This window comes from Ipomoea triloba, chromosome 12 (assembly GCF_003576645.1).
Source record: "Ipomoea triloba cultivar NCNSP0323 chromosome 12, ASM357664v1".
Classification (NCBI taxonomy): domain Eukaryota; kingdom Viridiplantae; phylum Streptophyta; class Magnoliopsida; order Solanales; family Convolvulaceae; genus Ipomoea; species Ipomoea triloba.
In genome coordinates this window covers 6,642,819-6,661,675 of record NC_044927.1, presented here as the reverse complement: position 1 = coordinate 6,661,675, position 18,857 = coordinate 6,642,819, and the positions used below count along the sequence as shown (strand labels likewise).

General features: G+C 36.5%; 1 protein-coding gene and 1 pseudogene across 2 annotated transcripts; one reads left to right on the top strand and one right to left on the bottom strand.

Moving 5' to 3' along the window:
• Positions 1-1,304: 1,304 nt before the first annotated feature.
• On the bottom strand, positions 1,305-5,106 carry LOC115998918 (annotated as a pseudogene).
• Positions 4,178-14,851, top strand: LOC115998785. Of its 2 annotated transcripts, XM_031238443.1 has the most exons (13): positions 4,178-4,255; positions 4,331-4,409; positions 7,253-7,661; positions 7,751-7,887; positions 8,195-8,308; positions 8,402-8,485; positions 8,767-8,922; positions 9,230-9,362; positions 9,554-9,717; positions 9,818-9,944; positions 12,495-12,581; positions 12,853-12,987; positions 13,106-14,851. In XM_031238443.1, the coding sequence occupies exons 3-13, from the start codon at positions 7,347-7,349 to the stop codon at positions 14,369-14,371; spliced, it is 2,718 nt and encodes a 905-aa protein (XP_031094303.1). In that variant the 5' UTR covers positions 4,178-4,255; positions 4,331-4,409; positions 7,253-7,346; the 3' UTR covers positions 14,372-14,851. The 2 variants fall into 2 exon arrangements, with proteins under 2 accessions (XP_031094303.1, XP_031094302.1); XM_031238442.1 differs by having other exon boundaries at positions 4,225-4,409.
• Positions 14,852-18,857: the final 4,006 nt, after the last annotated feature.

The window sequence follows — 18,857 nt, the reverse complement described above, 5'->3', positions numbered from 1 at the left end:
ATATTTTGTACTCCGTATTATATTTCTAATATAGTTAGCAACTTAGCATTGAATATTTATTATAATTAATATAATAAATAATTGTTTTCAAAAAAAAATATATAATAAGTAATTTATTAGGTTTTAAAATCTACCCTAATTTTATAGAAAAATTATATTATACCGAGTAGACATTGTATCATATTTTAAAAATTACTTTGTATCAAAGTAATCGTTTAATGACTTATAATGTAAAGTTTCGATATAACTATGATTAGCCATGTGTATTTTATTATTACAAAGAAATGTGCATTAGTAATTACGGAGTAATTGTTTTAACAAAAGTCTTGATTGATTGTGAGTTTGTTAAATTTATTTAGAATTTAATTGTAACGTGTTTTTATTTTTCGCCCTACGTTATATAAGATTTATCTCTCTCTCTCTCTCTCCCTGGTGAACCTAGGATTTATCCATTTTTGTTCATAATCATTTTTTGATTTCTAATTATCAGTGTCCGTGAGCTATTTTTCTATCATTTCGTGTTCGATGATGGATGTTACGAAGCTCTTTGACAGGTGCACTGTTATTCGGCTGGAGGATGAGGATATTGGTATCCAGCCATTCCCCATGCTCGACGCTGGATACGGGGAGCATGTCAATATGAGACGTGAACGTTGGTCAACAGGTTCCTCATAGACAAGCATGTGAAGTTTGACGCCATGTAGAAAGTCATGGCGTCTATGTAGCGGTCATTGCTTAGAGTTCAAGTTATTGAGGCAAGTGTTGTAAAAATCGGCCTAGGGGCGCCTATGTGATTTCATTCCTAGGAGGTTTTTAGTCAGTCGGCTGACTAAGCTCCCTAGGCTCCGAGTTGGGCGCCTAATTTGGCTGAGTTGGGCGCTAACTTGGTCGAGTTGGTTCCCAACCAACCATGTACTCAACTAAACATTCAACATATGCAATTGACTAGTTTGGGGATTATAACAGTATAACAACACTCAACTTTGAGTGGGAAAATGGAGACGATATACTTGGATTATTCAGCCGCCTAAGTGGCACCTAGTTGTAGGCGCTAGACGTCCCCCGGGCACCTGACTAGCGCTTAGTGCCTTTTGCAACATTGATTTAGGCTCAAGACAATTTGCTCCTGTTTGTTTTCTTCCTCAAGTTGGATGCGCAACGTGTTCTAGATGGAGGACCGTGGTCATTCGAGAATAATTCTTTGGTTTGCAAGATAATTTTATCAAGCGAGGCTCAAGCACAAGTTAAGCTAGATTCCCTTGATATTTAGATCCAAGTATATGATATCCCATTTGGGAACACTACTAATCGCATACCTCAGTTGCCAGCTTAAGATTTCCTTTTCTTCATGCTTTTATGCTTTCCAACCGCAAGAACTGAGTTAACTATATGTGGCATTACCATATTGTTTTTGTTTCAACAGGCACATTATACTGCATATGAAGTAAAATTCTCCATGACTGTATTGTAAAATCACCTTGTAATTCTTTTTGAGAATATCAAAGCCTAGGGGCTTTACAGCTTCTTCAATCTTGCTGATAATGTTGTTGGCTGAGCCTAAAATACATGCATTTAGGAATTAGGATAGATGCAGAAAGATGAAAGTACATGTTCATCAAAGAGATTCCCAAGGTTGAGTCCTTTTGATAGAGACATTAACTCAAATGCATTATTAGGAGTTGGATGTTCTTCTCTTCTCTCTGTGACACGACGCTCCTGTATAATATGAAAAAGAATGCACTCAATGAGCTAAATCTTATTTCCCCAAACTTCACCTTGAAACATATGTTTGGCAAACTCACTTCAGAGGGCTGAAAAACACCTCCCATGTCGTCTAGGTTCGCATCTTCCATCTCATTGAAAATAGGCGGTTTATAACCTTCCTTAAACCACTCATCCTTTAAAATCGATATCCTATAAAGTATAAACAAAAGCAAATAAAGAGTGATGTGAGTTTTGCAAGTCAGCCCTTTCGGGTGAAAACCTATTAGCAAACACCAGGAAAACCACAAATTTTCACTAGCTTTGTCTACCACCACATGAATAAAAACTTTCCTCAAAAAAATAGCATCAAAATTCCCTAAGAGGATTAGATCCTTCAATTTGAGTACTGTCAAATTCATCCATGAAGACTCACTACCACAAATAGTTACTTAGAAGTTAGAATGGATTAGATCCTTTTAACTTTGACAATTACATGTGTATTTTGTTGTTCTCATAGACTAAAGAGGCCTAAGAACCTGAAATAATAATTGGAGAAATCATCTGGCTAAAGAAAGGTATTCTAGTATCAAGTGAACTCATAGAGCATAAAATATTATAAACTTAAGACTCCTCCTATGTTGTAAAAATCATTCCTCTTTGTGTTTTCGTGACAGATAACACAAACTTTTATGTGCCTTAATCTGTGGAATTCCTGCACAGACCAAATTCCAAATCGAAGTGAATCACAACCACAATTCCCAACGAAAATCACTTTCCTCAAATTTACTTCTTGATGTGACGAACTCTGACAAGCTATTTTTTCATGTGAATCTTAATACAAAAGTCTACATCAAAATTTTGCGTGTGGGAATAAAAAATGAGAGTATACAATAGTTTCATATTTTAATAAACCTGGAACCATGAAGCAACATAGACCCTAGTCCATGATATAACTTGTTGATAACTCTCAATCATTATATTGTGGATCATGATTCACCTTGTAAGGTAAACCACTAACATAATTTTCATTTTAATAAAATGAAAGTTCATTTTCTTAAAATAAATAAATAAAGTTCTTTTTAATATATTAACTATTCAATTTTTTTATTTTTTTTTGGTGTACTAAAGGTTTATTATTTGGTATACTACCAAATAATAAACTTTACCAAATAATGAACTTTTAGTACATTAAAAATAAATTTTTAGTATATATATATATCCATGATCCATAATATAGTTTACTGCGCAAATTATTTTGTGGACCTGGACTTTGAATGTTCACAATTTACATACTAAACGTTGATAATTTGCCTTTTAAAAATACACAATTTGTATATTATGAATATACAATATGAATGTCCATAGTTTATGATATGAAATATTCCCTGATTTTGACCTCCCTATACGTTCACGCTCCCGTAGTGTGTATTCATGTCGGGTTCAAACGGTTCGGGTCAAATTCAAAGTAAGTCGGTCAACATTTAGGCCTATATAACGGCACTTGACCCTTTGGTAAAGGGGCTTTTTCCCCTCTTTTCTTCTCCCTATAAATCACCCAAGTAGCAATGCTCTCTCATCTCTCTAAATTATTCAAGATCAATCAATAAAGGAGATAACTTGAGAGCCCATTTTCTGATCTACATTATATATTTTACATATATTGCTATACATACGAGTTATATGGAAGAATTTAGTTCTATCAGTCTACAATTTATCTTTTAAAAATTTACAATTTGTATACTACGAACACACAATGTTAACATACACAATTTATGTGTCTTGACTTAGAAACATAATTTATATTTTAAAAATTCACAATTTCAATACTAAAAATACACAATTTAGGACCGGAGTCCACATTGCAAGGTGAACCCTGGTCCATGGTATAACAACTCAATCATTGTTACATGGACCATAGTTCACACAGCTGTGTAGACAATAAATAAAAAGTACATTTTTAATATATACTAAAAATACATTATTTGTTTACGTAAAATATATTTTTTGAAAGTACATTATTTTAGTACTGAAAGTACTCTTATATATATATATATATATATATATATATATATTATACAATAATGTACATTTAGTACACAATATACTTCAGTATATTAAAAATGTACTTAATATTTATGATCTACACAGTTGTGTGAATCATGGTCGACACAATACTTTGCCATAACAACTCAATTTACCGTTAGTGGGCCAAATATGGGCTTTGTATTGGGTCTCTCATCATGGTCCTTTAGTCTTCCTGTCTTATTTATTGGGCCAAGGTGCGTGTTGGATCCACCGTCTCTTGCAGAGTTACAGCCCATCCTATACTGGACCTGATTGTATTACCCACCATTAAATACTCTTATATTTACACCCATTTTAAAAAAAATAAAAATAAAAAAAACCAAAACAAAACAAAACTGGGAAGAATTTATTTTTTTCTTCCATAACGCCAGTCTTTTTTCTTCTCACGAAAAAAAAATAAAATTAAATAGAAGAAGAAAACAAGGGAGAAATCCTCGCCTATCGTGTCATCTTGTTGCCCTCCGGTGTAAGTGTAACCCTTATACTCGCCTCCTCCTTCCCTCACGCTGCTCTGAAATTTCATCTGATTTGTTTGGTACAGTTAGATAATCTTATCCTCACCAAGAGAGCAAGCTTTCGATTTCCGGTTTTGTGGCTTACTCTTACATTGAGTATAGAGGGTAATCTTCTGCTTCAGTTTTTACTTTTTAGGGCTTTTTTTGTGTGTTCTTTTTCTGTCAAAGTTAGCATCTTTTATCGTTTTATTTCTACTCTGTTTTATTTTTGTTTATGTTCACAGGGGTCGTTTTTATCAGCCTTCAAACTGCATTTTAGCTTTACTACTTTGTTTGATTGGCCTCTTATGCTTTTTAGGACTCCCCTGAAATCGGACTAACTAGTTTCCCCTGTTAATCTCTCGTTTAGGTTTACCTACTGTTAAACTTCCTTTCTTCTTCATAAATTATGTTTGGGTGTTTTGTTATGATTCTAGTTTACCCATTGCATTCACCAAGCAAGTGGTTGTTCCAAAATCCTAACCGCTGGTCAATAAATTCCCAAGCTGACAAGTCATTGTAGTGTTGTTCACTACTTGTTCTAGACTTATTTTTCTATATGATGAAGTGTTTAAGTATTTTGGAGATGCATGAAATTAGTTTTCATTAATTGTTTCCATATGTTGCCACATTTATGCATTTTATTCATAGCTTAGTTTGGCTGCATGTATGCATAGCTATATAAACAGTAGCGTTGACTTCGTATACAGTTGTATGCAGTGCACTTTGATCACCTGGCATCTGCCGGGCACCTTTTATTACTCTTATTGTTTTTGCTTCCATCCCCTCCCCCTAAAATGTCTCCCAAAGAATTTCCTGGCATCACTATCCCCAAAGTGGCTCCTACAACTTAATCTTTATGTGAAAACTAAGGTGATGCTGAGAATCACATAACTAGTTGTTCTGTCATCACTCTTTGTCTTTGCCTCATCCTGTCTTCTAAGCTATGGTGATCTCTCAATCATTCTCCATGGTTGGTCATGGGGGTTAGTTATACCTCTCCTTTTTTCTCTTGGGATGAGCAATGTCTCCCCTAAACTATATATACTTTTCTCTTCTAAATGACTGCATTTTCCTTTTCTTGGTGGCTGTTGGTGCCACCCAACAAAGCATGCAATTCAATTTAGACTTTAAAGTTTGTGGTAATCCATGAAGGCAGGCAGTGTTTGTGACAATCTCAACAGTTCCTTTACAATCTTAACAAAGTATGTGTGCTTAGGTTGATGCGGCATGTTTGGATATTAGATTGTTCAGATATTAGATTATCTAGCTAGTTTATCATGCATATTCCTAGGATATATTATATGTGTTACATTTAAAGTTTCCCTCCAATTCTAGTTCTTTTTGTTGTGAGATCTATATAAATGCCCTTGTAGTTATTGTTCTTCCATGAGATTTCTATAAATAAAGTATTTCAACTCTTGACAATATTGCGTGCTTGTGCTAAGTACTTATTATTTATTAGTTTTTGTTTTCAAGGAAAGAGTCAGGGCCTGTTTACTAACAGAAAACTGTTTTCTGTTTTGTGTTTTCTGTTTTTCAATTTTTCAGTTTTCATTCTCTGTTTTCTGCTTAGAAAACTTGTTTACTAACACTTTTTTTTTCAATTTTTTTTTTAGATTAACGTTATAAAATTAACAATAAGTTTAATTTCGAGTGAGTTTTAGACCTTATATTTAAATATTTTAAAATATATTTGGTTTAAATAGAATAAATATAAATTTTAATTTTAAGTCCAATATGTAAAAATTTTACATTTGATATCCGAACAAAATTTATATATGTATATAATATAAATAAAAATATATTCGAACCAATAACCTATTAAGTTCACATAAAATTTAGTTTAGATAATATTAATATTTTTGAACTAATATTTAATATATGTTTGGATATATTCATTTGAATGACATGTATATAATATAATTTTTATTTTGAATTCTAATACTATATATGTGAAATTTCAATATCCGATATCTGGACCAAACTTGTATCTGATATAACATAATTAAAAATATCCAAACCAATAATAAATTGATTTCAATCAAAATATAAAACGTGATATAGATTTCAATTTTTAATTTTAATAATGTGAATGATGTATAATTTTAAGCATAAACAAATAAGTTATGTTTAAATAAGTAATGCAAGTGGAAAAGATAGAACACGATAATAAGTAAAATTAAGAAGATGATAATGAATGTAATCATAGTAATGAATAAATATGTAAGTAGATAATGGTGAGAATGCGATTATAGTGACATATAATTTAATAGATGGAAGTTGGTTCTATTTTTCATTTAGAAAATAGCTTTTAATAGTGTTTCAGTTTTCCAGAAAATTGGAAAATTATTTTCTGTTTTGAAAATGAAAAACTGTGTTAGTAAACGTGTTTTCTGTTTTCTGTTTTCCAGTTTTCTAAATTTTCAGAAAATTAGAGAAAATTTCCAGTTAGTAAACGTGCCCTCAGTGTTTTTGATTGGGTTGATTATGGTATGCTAAGTTGCCACAGTGAACTGAAATGAGTCTACTGCAATTTGCTTCACTTTTCATTAGAAGAAAGGGCTTTTGTTGCATGATTGTGGCTGCGATCAGCATAAGTATTTTCTATCACCAATCTGTGTCACAAAGTAAGGGCAATTTTTAGATGGTGTTTTTAATTTAATTAAGTTTCTTACAGTGTTTTCAAAAAAAAAAAATTAAGTTTCTTACAGTGGTTGTCAAAACTAAAATATTGGTGCTTTCCCCAAGATCATTTTGTTGAAGGGATAGGAGGATTTCTTGATTATCTTGGTTTTCTGCAACATTCTATTCCCGCTTTTGTTTTTAAGATTAAAACACTCCATTACTTGTTTCATCTTTTTAGATGTTAACATAATACTGTTTCGTTTGAGGGTTGATTCAATTTATGCACTTACATTAGATAATGTAGCCATACAAAGTTGACCAATGCTAATCTTCTTTAATAGGCTCTGAATCTGCCTATTGGTGGTTGGTTGATCAAGTCGAGACAGCATCTTGCTAAAATGATGTATACAGGATAGTTCTTTGATATATTTTGCAATGGCAGCTGATCAACGGAAGAAACGTATGAATGCTGTCAACATTGTGGCTTGCTCTCAGGACCGCAATGGTTCCAAAAAGAGGAAACTGGGAATAACTGGATATGATTTGATGATGAGATGTAATGTTTCTCTTCTCTGGGATGAGAAGAAAAAGTGCGTTGTTTCCAAGAATGATCAGATTGGCATTTCAAGGAGAGATTTCATTCCATTTTCTGGTTCAGTTCCACACCACCACAATGTTTTGGCTGATGTTTTCACAGTGCCACAGGAAATCTTTGAGTTAGACAATTTAGCTGAGGTCCTTTCATACGAGGTAACTGTTGATAACTGGTGTATATTTTATAATCTCTTGTAGAATTCCATATTCTTCTGACTTAGCATTTCCTCTTGAAATTTGCCTAGGTTTGGCAAACTTGTTTGTCTGACAATGAGCGGAGCCTTCTTACAGAATTTCTTCCTAAAGGAACTGATCCGGAGAGACTTGTGCATGATTTACTTGCAGGGGATAGTTTTCACTTTGGAAATCCTTCCCTTAAATGGCAAGTTGTACCTCTATTGCTACCTTATATGTTGAAAATATCTGAGTTCTGGATGCTTTAATTGTTAAATGAACTTCCTATTTACTTTTGCTGGTCACTGCTTTAATTGTTAAATGAACTTCCTATTTACTTTTGATGGTCACTTATGTACGCATGCATCTTGGAAAATTATTTGTGTTTTTCCTGTTCTTTTGTACCCTTTTGTGATATGAAAATTAATTACCAAGAAACTTTCATTAGACTCTTGAAGTGTAGGTGCTTTATGCCATGTGATTCTGAAGATTTCAACTGGTAAATGTTTTTGCAGGAGTAATTTTCTATGTTCTGGTAATTTACATCCTGACAATATCATTAGTCACCGGCAATCTGTCAAGTCTCATAAAAAGGCTTACTATTTGGAATTACAAAAATACCATGCGAAGTATGTAACTTTCTTAATAGCTTATTATTAATCATTTTAATTTTCTGTTACTTTAAATATGGAGATGGTGAATTTAAATGCTTCTTCTGGCAGTATGATTGAGAATTTACAGACATGGAAGGACAAATGGCTAAGCTGCAAGGATTCCGATGAGGAAATTGTGGAGATGATATGGAGGTTAATTCTATTTACCTAAATTTTTATACTGTATTGAACAACTTCATGAAGGAGAATATTCTTGAAGTGTATGTTAGCTGTATGAGCAATGAAACATCTTGCTGTTCTGTGGTGGTACTGTTTAGTGGGATCTTCTTTGTATTGATTCTAATAAAATGAAAATAGGTCAAAGAAGCCCTCTTCTTATTTTACTTCTTCTTCACATTTCAGTTCTGTGGTGGTTCTGTTTTGGTACTGTCCTTATTGAAATATTCTTTATTTTGATTTCAAAATGAAACTAGTTCAAAGAAGCTTCATGGGAAAAGAGGGCATAGCTTAGAACTTGAAGGTGAAGAGAACCTTGTCTGCACACCTGAGTGTTCCTGGGCAGCTGGTGACAAAGGTTTTAGTAGTGACAGTCCAAACCCATCAATGTTGCAGGGAGAAAGTCAAAGGAGGTAACTTTGTCCTTCACTAGAGTTCTGTGTCCCACTTTGTTTATGAAAGGAAATAAAGAAAAAAAAAACAGAAAAAAGAATGGAATTTGAGTGGCCAAGAAACAGTCCACTCCAGTACTCCGCATTGCACTTTTTGGGCTTTAATAAATATTTCCTAATTATAGTTTTAGATGTTTTTTTTTTGGGAGTACTATTGACTCTGATAGTCTGATAGTTTTAGATGTTATGATTATGTGTTTATAATTATTAAACTTTTTTTCCAAGTTTGCCTGTTTATTATAATGATCATTTTTATTGATGACAACAGAAAAGGTATCATGGACAACCAATTTGGCAATTCATTGGATTGGAATAAGGTGACAAAGACTAGGAGAGTAGATCAATTACAGAAGCATAATATACAGCAGACTGATGGTGCCAAATATATGTCTTACATTAAGGTAACCCATTGTTTACAGATATTTTAATATGCCCTTGATTCATCATATTGTTGCTATGATACCTTGCGAACAATTTAGTATATGTCTTCTGTGTTTGTTTGGTTCACTACGACACCAGCGCATCTCCTTTTTGTCATTTCCTATGCGTATTGAATGGATTCCTAATCCAGTTCCACTTCTGGTCTTTTCAGGTTAGCAAGGAGCACTATGAACGTGTCAAGAATAGCATGAAGCATAATAGCAATAGCATCCAATCAAGGTCTCTAAACAATGTTTTAGGTAACATCAAAACTCTCCATGTAAAGCCATTTGAAGCGTATGAGGAAGAAGAGAGGCAGAAATTACATGAACACTGGTTAGCGTGTTCTTTGAAGTGCAAATATTTTTTAAAATTATTTTTAATTTGTTCCGGAGTTCTAGTTTTCATTTCTTTCCCTCTCCCATTTATTTTTCAGGTTGCAATTGGCAAAAAGAGATCTTCCTGCCCATTATGCAGTCTGGTTGAAGAGACAGTCATGTGAATGGCAATTGAGAGAGTCTTTAGGTCATGATTTGAAAGAAAAACTGAAATCCCTACATGAGGTCTGCTTCTTTTATCCCTTCCTTTTCCCTTATTTTCTTAATTTTGTTTTTAGAGAATAGAAGTATAGAAATTTTGGTTTTTGAGAGATGGTGGAGCTTGAGTTTAGGAGTAGGGGTGTAAACGAATCAAATCGAGTCAAATATCTTACTACTCGATTCGAATTCGACTATATTGAGGACTATTCATATTCGTGAAATATTCGAATCTCAAATTTTATTCGAATTCGATTCAACTACATTATTCGAATATATTCGGTTTGACTCGAATATTCAAATTCGAAATGCCTAACTTTATATATATATATATATATATATATGTTGAATATTAGGAAACTATTATTCAATATTAGGAAACTCCTAGTGGACTGGACTTAGTTTTCTATTCTTATTAGGGTTTCCTATTCCTATTATGGTAGATTTGGTAGGTAGTTTAGTATATATAGAGGCATAGAGAAGAACCCCATTGTACTCTTTCATTCTAATATACTCATACATTCTATTATTCTCTGATTTCTCTAATACTTTGCTTCCGCCTAACTGGCGGGTGGTTGTTATTCTCCACCCGCCAGGTCTTTCAATCCCTCAATTTCAACATGGTATCAGAGCCTAAACCCTAAAACAAACCCTAGACAAAACCTTAGTTGTTCCGCCATCGCTAGGGAGCTCCACTGTTTTCCGGCCAGATCTCCTTCCTCCGGTCTCTGATCAAGACGCCGCTGCAACCATTGGTTTTGTCTCGACGAGACGCTCCTGACTGTGTTTTCAGATCTTTCGTTGGTCGCCGGTCAACGGCCAGTCAACGCTGGTCAACAGTCAACTCCGGTCAACCTCGCCGGTCAACGTCTCCAACCACCCCTTGAGATTGCTGTTTTGGCCTTCTTTCGACTTTTTGGTGAAATTGAAAGCTTCTTTGGGTTTGTTGCCGAACTTCTTCCCATGGTGTTTGTGTTTTTGGTATAACCGTGCTATTCCTTTATCTCCGGTATGCCTTATCCCATGGATGTTAAGGTTCAGCACTACTATAAAAGCCTTTGATTATTTCCCATGTTTCAAGTAAGGCCGTAAGGGGGAGTGTGACTATCTATAATCAAACGGTGTTCTAGTTTACCTATTTTACTTTGTTTTCCCGGTTATCTTTATCTCGTTGCTTTGAGTTTATCTTCATTACTATGGGCTCTACTGCATCCTTTGCTATTCTTTGCTCCCTTTTCGCCTCTACCGCTCTCAATGAAGTTCAATGAAGGCTTTGTTAGCATGTCCTACTCTATCCTTGGTGTGTTCATCTCCATTCCCGAGGTTCGTGTTCAACTCCATCCTCGGTGTGTTCATTCCCAAGATCATGTTCAGCTCCGTTCTTGGTGTGTTCACCTTTATTCCCAAGGATTGTGTTCAGCTCCATTCTTGGTGCATTTGTCTTCATTCCCAAGGAAGGGTCAGGCATAGCGCAATCTCTTTTGAAGCCATCAATCCTAGAGTACTTATGTTGTTGTGGTGGTGTTCGTGTTTACCCTTGGAGCCATTATTCCCAAGGATGTTCGTGACAAGCTTCGCCCTTGATGCATTTCCAAGGGTTGTGTATAGCATTGTCCCTCTGAAGCCATCCAACACTGTTATCCTCTAGTTAGCTTTTAATTTTCATTTGTAATTTTGAGTGAGGTAGAGTGTTTGTTTTGATTCAAGCTTGGAACTTTCAAATGTTCCAGCTTGAGGGGGAGTGTTGAATATTAGGAAACTATTATTCAATATTAGGAAACTCCTAGTGGACTAGACTTAGTTTTCTATTCCTATTAGGGTTTCCTATTCCTATTGTGGTAGATTTGGTAGGTAGTTTAGTATATATAGAGGCATAGAGAAGAACCCCATTGTACTCTTTCATTCTAATATACTCATACATTCTATTATTCTCTGGTTTCTCTAATACTTTGCTTCCGCCTAACTGGCGGGTGGTTGTTATTCTCCACCCGCCAGGTCTTTCAATCCCTCAATTTCAACAATATATATTCGAATACTAGTCGAATCGAAAATACTCTGATTCGTATTCGTATTCTAAAAAATTCAAATCAAATATGTATTCGAATTCGAATCACAATATACGAATTCTAAACACGAATCAAATTTAAAGTATTTGTATTTGATTTGTTTACACCCCTCTTTAGGAGTAGAAGCTTGTTTCTATTCCTAAAGTTCTTCTGCCTCTTGTTCTTCTTTCATTAAAGTATGTTTAGCAACATTCTCTGATTCAATATGTTTGCATTGTTTGGTGTTTAGCAGGATGTTCTGTTTCCATATGTTGGTGACTTTTTCCCAGAGTAGTAATTTTAAAAAAGGGGCACAGGATCATCTTTCATTTGATTGAATATTTTGGTTCCTTTCTTTCTTACTTTGCTGTGTTCAAACCCCCAATCCCCTCTTTTTCTTCTGCTCCTGGGGTCATTAAACATGTTATGCTTTCAATATGCTAAATCCTCATTTGGAAATGAATCAGAAATTTTATGATTGATATCTATACTAGCTGCTGGGTTGGCAATTTTACTTTTTAATTGGTTTCAGGATGAAATGAAGGAAAATTCTGATGTCAAGTCCCCGGAAATGACAGACAACAAAGCAACGGAAGTTGAACCCACGATAACAACAGAGGTCTATTATCTTGCTTTCTATTCCATTCTAACCTGGTCCCTCTTCTTTCATTGACCAACACATCTATTCCCTACTTTTTGAATTGAGCGGTGTGCTATAAACCTCTTGAAGTGTTTGTTGCTTGTGACTTTAGATCCTCAAATAATATCTGTTTTCTAGTCTTGAGCCTAGTTGGTGGTGGTTCTCTATCTGAACCAAGTTGCTTGGTCTGGAAGCTCCTCCTTTACAATGTATATATAAAAACAGGAGTAATTTATTGGTCTTGCTACAGAGTTCTGACGATGATGAGGATGAAGATGAAGATGAAGATGAGGAAGAGGAAGAGGAAGAGGAAGATACATCTGATGGGTTGCTCCTGCATCAAACCAATAAAGCAGGAGATCACAGCTCACCTCCCGTGTTGGAGGTTGATTATACACCTTTTGGATGATCAAATGTTTTTTGGTTTATTATCATTCGCATTGCATAAGTTCTCTAATATTTTGTTCCTCGTTTTTTGGTGAAACACCTTTTGTCATGTATAGGATGAAGACATAGATAAGCCTGATTGCATGGTTGAGGAGAAGATTGGTTATAGCACGGCAAACATCAAAGATAATAGTGGGTCTAGCTCTACTTCCGAACATGATCAAAAGGTGCAACAAATCGTCTCACTTGGTGATACTAATCAGTTCAACCAGCTGGATCCAGATCCAAGTGACAATGAAATTATAAAAAAATTGGATGAAGTTTCCTCATCTGTCTCAGAGTACTCTGAAAGATTGAACAACAAAGATGCTCCATTAAATCAGGGGGGACCTCTTGCTTCTGCCGATCACGTCTGGCCAGTGGCTAACATGCCTGGCCCCTTCAGTTCTACTCCAATGGATAATGAGTACTCTGCTTCTGAGGAGCTGCCACTTTCACATCCCCAAGTTATGGATGGTCAAGCAGCGCACCTTGTTAATCTGGACGTTCACTCTTCTGAAAATGATGTTGGGAAGGCCAGGTTGCACAGACAATCTAACTCGGTGTCTTTTTTCAATTCTTACTCTCATGACCGCAATGAATTATTTCAACCGTTCTTAAAGAGCAATGCTGGCTCAGTTCATAATGAAACAAAACAGTCTTCGTTGGCTTTTCAGTCAGGGGACAACTTAATGGTAGAATCTGGTCAATTTTCCGGGCATTTCAAGGAACAGGTTCATGCACCACTTCCTTTGGTGTTGAAGCACACAGGACTGAATGATCTTTATATGCATCAGAATGTTCACGGGAACGAGTACACTGATGGAGGCACGTACTCATTTCCAAGGCAAGAAAACTTGCATGTTGGCGGGATGCAGGATTGGGATATGAATGCTGTGCGCATGCCGGCTCCACAATCTCATTTGAATGGTGGAGACTTGGGCCAGAGTTGGTTCTCAGGCGAGAACCGAGCCCATGGTGGATGGTCTGGTTTGGAAAGTGGTGTTGGTCCCTCCCAGGGCATCAGAAGTGGAAATGCATCTGATCAGAGCTTGTTCAGTGTTTTAACAGAGTGTAATGAATTATGTCGTGGTAGCTCCTATGATACGGTGGTGGGGTCTACAGAGCGATTCATGCAGTCTGGTAACTACGACGAGATGGGGGTAAGAATTCCTTCGGCGAGCAACACACAGCAAGCAACTAATCCGCTCGCCTATTTGAGCAGCAGCCACGAAGGGTCCGGGGGTCCTACCAACAACATGGGATGGGTTAACGTGGCAAACCAGAACTCTGGATTACAGGATTCATTGGGTAAACCATTTTTGAAGTCGTGGAATCAATAATGACGATCACGTCTGGAGCCTGGAGGGAGACAGATGTATCTGCCAGAACTCGGAATGTTTTGAAGAGAAAACTGTAGATGCGGGGGCGGAGTATGAAGCGAGAAGAAGGCGTAGAGCACTAAATAGACAGACAGAGAGACACATCAAAATTGAGATGAATGAAGAAAGGAGGTGGGTAGGTATTTCAGGCCTGCATTATATAATGTACATCCGCAAGAACAAAGCTTCATTTCATGTATATATACCTAGACCTAGACTAGATGGTGGTGGAAAGATTTGTTTAGTTGTGGGATTAGAGGAGGAGGATATATTCACAAACTTTGTGGGTGCATGCTCATGTTGTCTTTATTTTGGTTCATAAAAGGTGATCTCATCTCTTTCTTTGATATGCTATCTTCAAATTTTGATGCATATCATATCGTCACTGCTTCATAAGCTGTTGCTTTTATTGCTGCCTTTAATGCTTTCAGGTTTGAGAAATCCTCTTCTCAATTTTCCCCATCAGCTTTTCTACGTCTTAATATTTTGTTCATTCTTTGATGCCTTGTATTCTTTATTACTTTCATTTTTCATTCAATCAATGTAAAATCGTAAAGTGCTACCTTGTCATTTTCCCAGTGAGGAAACTAACGCACTCCCAAAAGTGCACTATAATAACAGAAGTGCACAATAAAGAAGTTAAACTTTCAAAAGATAATAGTACATGATCTAAATAAAAAAGTGCACAATAAAATACTTAAAGGAAAGAAGGGGGCAACAAAGTCATTCCCTACGATCAATGATGAATACAGTTTTCCGAGCAACCTCATAGATGGTCATATTCGCGGACTGTTTAACAAAAGAAAAGCTAATATGATTGAAATCATTAGTTATTACACGAATATCTTCAAGCACTAAATCAAAATAAGAAACTTTTGATGCATTGTTTAGTCCTTGAATAACCAACAACGAGTTTGTTTCGATCTGCGCATAGTCCATGCTCCTCGCCTTCAACCATTTTAGAGCCTCTCGAATACTAATTGCTTCTGCAAGCTTAGGATGAAACTTGAAAGTCACCTAGGCAGTCAGTTGCCACAATAGCTACAAAAGAGCCTGCACTGTCCTTGATAATAAACCCCAAGCCAACTTTCTTGTCTTGACTAGCAATAGCAGCATCAGTATTCAATGCCACTTGGAGGTTTTTCCCATTTTGCAATAGTGCCCTGTTGTGTTCTCGTCTGAGGATGTGGGTGGAAAGATCTCCAGTTAATGGCAATATTGTTCCACAGTTTATGGTTTCTAGCTCCCTAAATCTTCCAACAAGTAGTGAGGAGGAGACAACTTGAATCATCATCTAGAGATTTTATATGCCAAGATATCCAGTCTGCCATGCTCATGTCTACACATAGAAGAATGTTTGGGATGGGCCTAAGACAGTTATGAGCAGAAGTGCAATTAAATAAGAAATGTCCAATTGATCACAAAATGCAAACTGGGGAGCAATCAACTCTTCTTAATATGAGGTTATTAGTAGTAGGAAGCAAGTTTGAGCATGCCTGCCAAATGAAGTTCTTGACCTTTGGGGGAATAGCCATTTTCCAGACATTGGTCTAGTGATTGGTGTTATCAACCTCCAAATTTCCTCTCATAAGTCTGTAGCTGCTCTTAACAATGTAGGAGCCCCACTTTCTTCACCATACTAAATGATCTTGTCCTCTTGGGAATTATAAGAGATGAGAATTTTCATAATGTGCAATCTGTCTTCAGCCTCAAGCAGGTCCTCTAAGATCTTGTGGTCCAGTCGTCCTTCTGCATATTCATAAGGGAGTTCACCTTAATTCCTTGGAGCTGATCAGGTCCTATGGATTGGATAAACCATGACTCCTTACATGTCCACCATGGATCTTTCCACACATCAATAGAAAGACCATTTCCCACTCTCCATCCACAGTTGGCCGAAATGAGGGCTTGTGTTTCCATTATGTTACGCCAAACAAAAGATGGATTGCTTCCTAATATCACATGAATAAATGATGAGTTTTTAAAATACCTAGCCTTGTATACCTTTGAGGCAAAAGATTCGGGGAATTGGATAAACCTCCAAGCTTGTTTCCCTAGCAGTGCTAAGTTAAATTCATGGATTTTTCGGAACCCCATGGCAAATTTAGGCTTACAAAGATCAGTCCAATTCTTCCAATGAATGCACTTACCATCCTTTTGAGACCCTTGCCACCAAAACCCATTCAAAGCCACTTCAATACTGTTACAGAGCTCCTATGGGAGTAAGAATAAGCTCAATGCATAAGAAGGTATGGCCTGTAGAACATTTTTTATCAGGACTTCTCTACCTGCTCTTGAGAGGAACTTATTGTTCCAGCTATTAATTCTGCCAATGACTTTGTTCTTTATGAAGCCCAAGATCTCATTTTTCTTCCTACCAATTAGAGAGGGTAAGCCCATGTACTTCCCAGATGTGGAGCCTTCCGGTATACCCATGATTTCCATAATGATCTCCTTCAATCTGTTATTAAGATTTCTGCTAAAGAAGATCAAAGATTTGGTGAAATTAATAAACTGCCCAAATGCTGCAGAAAAACCAATAAGAGTTTTCTTCATGATCCCCACTTCCAATGGGTTTGCTCTGCAAAAAGAAACAATTGTCTGCGAAGAGGAAATATGATATCTTCGGTGCGCCTCTGGCCACCGAGATACCTTAAATACTGCCTTTCGAGCTCTCATTCTGTAAGAGTGCACTCAAACCTTCTATGATAAGGATAAATAGATATGGAGACAAGGGATCCTCTTATCTCAAACCCCTTTTGGGATGATAGGGCCTAGAAATTGCCTATCCTGGATGATAAAGAAATCCACAGAGGATATACAAGCATAGATCATGGACACAAAAATAGAATCAAAATCCAATTTCGAAAGAATCTCCTTCACCAAAGACCAATTCACCCTATCATAGGCTTTACTCGTATCCAATTTCATCCCAACATACCCCACCTTCCCCTGGGTTTTCCTCTTCAGGTAGTGTTGGGTTTCATACACTAACAAGAGGTTATCAGTAATTAACCTACCCGGCACAAACGCACACTGGGCTTCAGAGATGATATCACTAAGAAGAGGTTTGATTTTGTTTGCTAGAGCTTTTGCTAGGATTTTGTACATGACATTACAAAGGGCTTGGGCTGATTTGTGTCGGCCAAAGAAGTTTGGGGGTTGGGGGTTTTGGTCAATTTGGGAGATAAATGTGGCTATGTTTGGCAAGCAAGGATGGAAGTTTTTGAATGAGCCGAATGCACTGGTAACGAAAATCTTTAAAGCTTGACACTTTTCAAAGTGGTTTTTTCTTGATGTTGTGCCAGAGTCTAATCCTTCGTTTGTTTGGACTAGTATTCGTGAGGCTCAGAGTTTATTGAGGGAAGGGGTTAGATGGAGGATAGGTGATGGGGAGAATGTGAGTGTATGGGGCAACCCTTGGCTCTCGGATAACATAAATCCCTACGTTTTAACTCCGAACCCGGTGTATTTGGATACAACTCCTGTAAAATCTCTATTTTCTACTACGACTATAAGGTGGGATATGGAATTGTTGAGATATGTTTTTTTTGATAGGGATATTAATCTTATCTTGAGTGTTCCCATTTATTCAATGACAGTGGCTGATTATTTATATTGGAAACGGGAGGAGAGTGGTATGTATTCTGTCCGAAGTGCTTATAGAATTGTCAAAGGATTGTGTGTGAATGATAGGGGGTGTGAGTAGATAAAATGTGGAAAATGAACCTTACTCCAAAGATTAAATTTTTTTCTTCTGGGCATTGTGTTCTATGAAGTTGCCTACTAAAGACGCTTTGCTTGTAAAACGGGTGTGGTGCGATCCCATGTGCCCTTCGTGTGATAACACTAAAGAGACTGTTATTCATTTATTTGCAAACTGTAGTTTCGCTCATGCTTGTTGGACGGTCTTGAATAAGGATTGGCAGCTTAGTAGGATGGAGTCGATTCGAGAATGGGTTGATGATATATGGAGTCATTTGTTGCTTGATTTGAAGGAGAAAGTTGTGACTATATGCTACGCAATCTGGGCGAATAGGAATGATGGGGTTTGGAATAATCATTTTAAAGATCCTGAGACCTTGGTGCATCATGCTTGCTGTTTTGTGGCTGATTGGCAATCTTTCCAGAAAAAGTCATCTAATGGTCTGAATGTTATTGGCCGACAGTATACGCAGCAATGACAACCTCCTACAATGCATATTCTTAAAGTGAATATTGACGATGCATTGGATGTTCATAACCGGCGAACTGGATTTGGGTGGGTTGTGCGAAATTATGAAGGGGGTGGTAGAAGGGGTTGCATTGAAGTGTGTGGAGGGGTTGTTTGAGGTGCGTGAGGCAGAGGCCATGTATGCCTGGGAAGTGTTGAGTTGGATTAAGAGGAAAGGTTGGCAGAGGAATATTCTTGAAATAGATGCCCAAGTTGTCACGTAGGCAGTAGCTC